This window comes from Trichomonas vaginalis (genome assembly GCF_026262505.1).
Source record: "Trichomonas vaginalis G3 chromosome Unknown ctg_7, whole genome shotgun sequence".
Classification (NCBI taxonomy): domain Eukaryota; phylum Parabasalia; order Trichomonadida; family Trichomonadidae; genus Trichomonas; species Trichomonas vaginalis.
Window position 1 is genome coordinate 1 of NW_026529095.1, and position 6,891 is coordinate 6,891.

The following is a 6,891-nucleotide window of genomic DNA, read 5'->3' on the forward strand; positions in this document are numbered from 1 at the left end:
AGTAGATCTAAATGTATAGTACCTTTATCTGTTGCGTTCAGTAGTGAAAACCCTGACGTCAAAATAAAGGGGAACAGAGTAACGTTTAAGTTTCCAACAGACTGGATTGTGAACATAAATGAAGAGAAGTACATTGGCATAACATCTATGTATATAACACGTGCTTTCAGAAAGGTTGACTTTATACTTCAAGTCGAGATAGAAAATGACGAACAGTCTTTAAGCGCCCAAAACATTCACATATACAAATACTTTAAAGACGATACAACATTGTTGCAATGTATGATTTCATTTAATGAGATGTTCGAGAAAAAGTTCAATATTGAAGTACAAACTTTACAGCCTTTACGTGAGTTTCTTGCACAACTGAAAGAAGAAGGTAGTCAGCCACAACTTATAGACTTTCATTATGAATTTAATGAAAATGAAGATGGAACTCATGACTGTCAGTTTGTTATATATTCACCATTCAATGAAGTCGCTAAAAAGAAAGAAAATCCATTACGTATAAGGTTTCAAATCTCTGAACCCAATGAAGACTTCAAGAATGTTTTCAATTATGATGCAATACTTCCGAGGAAAAATGAATTTTCAAAGATTGTAACACCTGGCATTTGGGATAGAAAGCAAGCTATATTATATTCAAACTTAAGTAAGGGAGTTGAAAATGAGTTCATTGGTCATACAAGAACTTCACCACTGTCAAATCCTAAGTATTACAAGCTTACTGGCTTCAATCGTGAGTTTTGGATAGACATGTTCTCCACTCATGACCATAAGTGCCCAGTGTTCTTACCTCCAGATGGGAAAGATTGTTTATACATTGAAGCACAATTGTTAAACTCTACAATAGCTGTATTGTAAATGACCACATAGGCTTCGCCCATGCCGCTAGCGGCTTATTTTTATCACAAATGACCTCATTGCTGACAAAAATAAATGACCTCAGAACTTCAACTTACGAATAAAGCTTGTTTTAGTCGTTATTGAAAAGTTGAACTTTTCAGCAAAGCAAGGTTGACATGACTTACATAAGTCGAATGCAATCTCTTGACCATCATAAAGTGCTTTGTAAAGTTTCATTAAACTGAACTCAGAGTCTTTGTCATATGTTCCAACAGGTATGTGAATGTTCTTATCTTCATTGTAATAGCATTGTATAGCTTCAGGAAACATTTCATTAGCGGTTAAAGCAATAACATCTTGCTTCACGCCTTTCATTCTGCAGTGAAATGCAACTTCATTTAAATCATTCGTGAGTAAGTCTATGTAGGTCTTCTTTCCACAGAAAATACTTTTATAAGCTAAACTTTGTTTTCCAGGTGTTATTTCTGCAAAGTCGCTATGAAATTGACCAAGGTTCTTTCCTATAAGTTCTCTACCGTATCTCTTCTTAAACTCTGCTGCAAGCTTTGGGATGTCTTCATTATATAAGTGCATACTGTCGGTATCCTGGTAAAATATTTGAAGACCCATGTCCTCTGCAGTACAGAATACTTCATTCATAATACGTTTTGACATAGACAGAATATTAACACCAAGTGGACAGAAGTTAAAGTGTCTGCAAATGCTTTTCGTTAGCTTGAAAATAGTTTTATCTGAACCATCCAAACCTTCGAACTTCACTATATGGTTGTAATTTCTTATAGCATATCTTATAGCATCTTTGTCATCTACTATGGTTATTTTTGACTCAATAGGAGATAGAATAGTTTTGCCATAAATGCTGTTCAGAATGAGTTTTATAATTTCTTGTAAGGGGTTTTCTTCTTTCTTATACTTTAACCTTAACTCAAACAACTTCTTTACTTCATCTCTTATTCTCATATCTCTGTTTCCATCGTAATAGTATCCTTGCAACACTTCACATTTGACACCTTGATATTTTATGAGGTCTTGTAATGTTATATGGTCAACATACATGAGACAGCAAGTGTTTGAACTTCTTGGAACGTTAAGTTCTGGATTTAGTTCAGGGTCGCAAACTATTAAATGAAAGTGTCTGGGTATACCAATCTCTGTTATCTTAATGAGAACAAAGAAGCCAGACATAAACTTTTCACCAATGGGTTCCTTTTGGTCATCATCGAATAAATGTCTCATGAGATACTCTGTGTTTAACATTTCTTCCTTCAATACTTTTGGAATACCTTCTAAAGTATAAAGTCTTGCTATAGCTGAAGGATATAATGAAACAGTGTCGAAGTCAGCAATGAGTTTCTTTTTGCTCTTTTGTTTCATGTTATCTGACAACATACATCTTCCACCTTGAATGCATCTCGAAATAAATTCTCTTGGTTTATTTGAGAGGTCATAAAGATTTCCATTCGGGAAGTATACTCTGTTCTCAAACAATTTGTTAGCAATTGAACAAATACTAACGTAGTCATAAACGTTTAAATCAAACTCTTTCAATAAGTCATTGCGGAACTTTACAAAACCTTCTCTTAAAATTCTTACATCTTGTTTGCAGTAAAACGTGCTATATTTTTCTAAGTCGAAGTGGTTCTCATCTATTCTGCAACCTTTGATGGAATCTATGTTTTTCATAAATGTATCTGCATCCCGGATAAACTTACATGCTTCAGAAATGACACCAGTTCTGTTGTCATTTGCTAACAAAACACTGCTGTAGTAGTTATATGGAAATACTTCTTTCGGTCCTGTTTGTAAGTTAAACATAGCAGGAAATAGTTTAAGCTTCTTATTTATAACACTGTAAGAGTCTTTTATAATAATTGCCCGTCCTTTATATAAACCAGTTATTTGCATTGTTCGTGAACCTTTAATGATGGGAGTTCCTTTCACTTCTGTCATGTGTCTTAAGATGAAGTTTATGTCATAACTGAGGTTGTGAAAATATATTAAACTCTTGTCAGGGAGTCTTTCCAAAAATTCTGTTGCACAGTTTTGACCCCAAATGCTTTCACTCACTGAACCATCTTCACTGTCATAACAGATGTTAAAAGCTTTATGAAAGCCATCCGTACTACACTCAAAGTCAGCAAAGAAAACGTGCTCAGGAATGAATTTACATTTAGCTTTATTTACTTCTTTTGACTCTGCTTTCTTCTTCAGTTGTACACAATACTTTGGAGCATATGTCAAATCTTTAAATGGTGCAAGGTTCTGTTTATATAAGTCAGTAGTATATGTGAAAAGTTCTCCATAAGAAATAGGTTCGAAATATTTGCACTCCCACAATGTTTTCATAACATCCCATAACGGTGTTGTTCTATCATAACGAACTACATATTTATCTTCTCTCTTTGTATAAATCTTCATCTGTTTCTCAATGTTCATTCCACCACAAGCTTTGAGAATTTCTTTATAGTTTCGAATGAAGTATGTTGTCATTGGAAGTCTTTCATTTAGCATGTAGTGGTCTTCAACAAGAAGTAAGTCAATAGTTCTAACAGTTTCGCATTCTTTTGGTATATATCTCTTTATTTCATTATGTCTTGAGTCATTGAAATAACCAATGGTAACATTAAATGCTATACCTGTTGCGTCAGAAATTTCTTGTACTTTACTTTGAGGAAAGTCTCTAACACGAATGACTTCTCTCATGTGGTCAATAGTTTCTTCATTTACTCCAGCCTGAATGCAAGCATAAACGAAACAATTGTCCTCTGTCATAAGTATTGCAGTTCTTTTGTTCAGTTCATTGAAGATTTGGTAGCGTTCAAGATTTATAGGTAATGTGCAAAGATACTTCCATAACTGACCGCTTCTCTTCTTATAAAACTTCTTTTCACCATTATCTTTCCAAAAGCTTTCTATAAGTGCTGGGTTTCCTGTTTGCTTAAGAGCTTCCAAAATGGCTTTCTGGTCATTTGTCAGTGTGCTTTCATCTCTATATGGTCTCTTTTTTGGTTTGCCTTTCTTTACATCTGACATCGTTAAGCCTTCATATTCTGTTAAATCATACATCTTTATTTCAGTAAGATTCTTTATGTTTGTCAAGAAGAAGTCATAGTGCATTTCAACAATACCTGCAGCATTTGCTTCTATCTCTGATATAAAGTTCTCCTTCAAGAGCTGATGTAGTAATGTTCCAATATTATTGAGGTTTAACGTAGAACATTCATACTTTCCACCAAGTTTATAACATACCATCCATCTTTGTTGCGAGTTTATTTTAATTTTCTCTAAGAGTCTCATGAAAACCTTACCGAAATGTTTGTGTAAATATTCTCTGTTTGGTTCATCTAAAGCTTCGATGTTAAAGTCAATGAGTCTATTGCCTGACTTCACATTTCTCTTCCTATTCTCTTCATCTTTCTTTAACCATCTCTCACCTTCTTTTGGTTTGTCGTCAATGGAACGAATGACATCGTTAGCTTTGCGAACTTGTTCTATAGCACTTTTAAACATCTCTCTTCTCTGTTGTTTCAGTGTGTCGTCTCTTCTTCTTGTTTCACCAACGTTTGCATTTGTTATGTCAAACATTTCTTGACGAACATCATGCGAAAGAGCTTTACGAGTATGACCAACGTTCGCATTTGTTATGTCAAACATTTCTCTTCTTACTTCATGAGGTACTGAACGTCTATGATATAAGTCAATAGCAATGTCATTTAAAGGAAATGCTCTTGCATGGACTTCGTCCTCGCCGCGTTGCGGCTTTATGAACTCATGAATTCTATCATAACTTATTGCACCATTGTAGTCTTTAATGAAGTCAGCGAGTGCTTTTTTGTTTGTCGCGTAATGTTTTGCAACATCTATATTAGCTTCTGTAAGAAGTTGTTTTATTTCCGAGTGTTCTAACTTAGACAACTTCCGATACATCTTTAGTAGGAAATAAAAAAATATTTTTTGAAAAAATTAGATTACATTTTTTTAAGTTATTTTTCAAAATAATTTAATATTTTTATTTTAATGAAACACATGCAAGATTGCAAGTTCTTTTCATACAATGCTCTCGCTACTGCCATCAAGAATGAGTTCAATGGTGCTTCAAACGTTAATGTTATCTTTAACAAGAAGTTTGTGAAAGAATCTAAGTTCGGTCAGTATGTCAGACCATTAGCTATTGTCATTGACCGCAAACGTTATACTTCACAAGAGTTAGCAGTAGTTTTGAAACAAAAGGGTTTCTTCGTGAATGTCAAAGATACTCATTATACTGTTATAAAGAACTCCAACATTGACTTCTTCAGTATTGCTTTAAATCTTTCCGAACAGAAAGAATATAAGAAGGGTGAAATAAATGTGAAATATTATCCTTCATCTCTGAAGACAATAACGAACAAAGATGTTATACAAAAGTTCTTACCAAAGGTTGAAGAAGCTTCTATTGACATTGACGAAGGAAGTGAAATGGTTGAAGAAATTGACCCTGAAGCTATTTAACCAAAAATATATTTTTGGTGAAGAGGTGAGATTTCACCTGTTTTTTCACCTCATTCTCTCTTCGTTAATGTTGTCGTGACTTCTTCGTTAATGTTGTCGTGACTTCATTCTTCCTCTTTGAAGTTATCGAAATATTCTGTTATTTTTTCCTTCAGTAATGGTAAGTCTTCTTTGAAGGTAAGTATTGTGCAACCTTTGATGTCATAGTGTGTTTGAGGAAGAGTATTTTTGACAATTTCTTTTATTTGCTCATTCGGTGTCATTGAAATCGGTAAGTTTTCACGATAGAACCAGTTTCTGTCAGATTTATATATTTTAGCAAGGTCGTAAAAGCTTTTGTTGTTTCTTCTGACTAAATGCAACATAACCATATCTTTATCTTCTTCATTCTCCAACTCTTCAGTATAAATCATATACTTATAGTTCTTTTCCTTTCCTTTTGGTACTGAACGCGGTATTCTTTTCTGTATGCTTTTGTCTTTGGATTCAATGACTTCATCTTTTGCTTGAAGTTTCTTTTCCATCTCTCCACGTTCTTGTCTGTGAAGTTCGTCAAGAAGTTTGTAAATATTCCAAGCATAACGTGGTGAAGCCCACATTGCAACTGCATTTACTAAAAGTCTATGAACATAATATCCTCTCAAACCGTTTGGCAATTTTTCACGGTTTTCATAGAGTTTTGGCGACTGGGATTTTTTACCTACTCGCTGTTCTTCACTGTTTTCAGAAAAAAGTACGTCTCGCTGTGCTTCACTTAATAGTTCTATGGTGCTTTGGTTCCTAAACCAGTCTTTAGGAAGCTTAGTATCTGGAGCAAAACAAGCCGTCAAAATACTTTGCATTTGGTACATGTCGTCTTTGACAGAACGAATGAGTCTCAATTGTTTGTTATACTGTATGTATTCGTATTCTTCATTTATGACTTCATGAACGATAGCAGTTGTTGTGTTCTCTAATGTTGACATATCTGTCTTTACATACAGGATAAAAAAATAAATAAAATAAAAACTAACTTTATTTTTTCTATCTTAAGGAAATTCACGAAAATTCAAGAGGTGAAAAAACAGGTGAGAAAACAGGTGAAATCTCACCTCTTCACCTATAATATATTTTTGTCTGATTTACATCCAACGAAAAAGTTTAGAAGAATTTTCTTATTCTTTCTGGCATGTTTTTATCTTTCCAGTACTCCCGCTCTAATGGTCCCAGATGAGTTGGTTTAGATTCTCTCAAGTTCTTAGATGGTATAACATCTTCAACGCCTCCTTCATATCTTACTTTATAAGTGTCATCGTTTATGTTGTAGTCAAGTATTTCAATAACCACTCCTCGCTTTGCTTCGTCAATGGTTTCAGCAAGTTTGCCATTACTACTTTCGACTAATTTATGACGAGGGTAAAATGCTATGGAGTCGTCAGCAGCTTTTATAAGATATCCATTACCTTGCGTAGAGTCTACGATATAATAATTTCGACTTAACCTTAAACGTTTCTTTGTCAACGGTTTGTCGTCAAGAACTACACGAACTTTTGT

At 34.1% G+C, this 6,891-nt stretch overlaps 2 protein-coding genes and 3 pseudogenes across 5 annotated transcripts, besides 1 other annotated feature; 1 reads left to right on the forward strand and 4 right to left on the reverse strand.

Moving 5' to 3' along the window:
- Positions 1 to 4: 4 nt before the first annotated feature.
- Positions 5 to 6,891: a mobile genetic element.
- Positions 296 to 864, forward strand: TVAGG3_1061820 (annotated as a pseudogene). Its single transcript has one exon. A coding segment is annotated over exon 1 (569 nt).
- Positions 946 to 1,221, reverse strand: TVAGG3_1061830 (organellar and viral DNA polymerase type B; the record flags this gene model as incomplete). Its single annotated transcript, XM_053888386.1, has 1 exon — positions 946 to 1,221. The coding sequence occupies one exon, from the start codon at positions 1,219 to 1,221 to the stop codon at positions 946 to 948; it is 276 nt and encodes a 91-aa protein (XP_053744484.1).
- Positions 1,944 to 2,817, reverse strand: TVAGG3_1061840 (annotated as a pseudogene). The gene has a single exon. A coding segment is annotated over exon 1 (874 nt).
- TVAGG3_1061850 lies at positions 3,729 to 4,521 on the reverse strand (annotated as a pseudogene). The gene has a single exon. A coding segment is annotated over exon 1 (793 nt).
- On the reverse strand, positions 5,463 to 5,771 carry TVAGG3_1061860 (uncharacterized protein; the record flags this gene model as incomplete). The annotated part of the gene is made up of 1 exon (XM_053888387.1): positions 5,463 to 5,771. One exon carries the CDS (start codon positions 5,769 to 5,771, stop codon positions 5,463 to 5,465), a length of 309 nt encoding a protein of 102 aa, XP_053744485.1.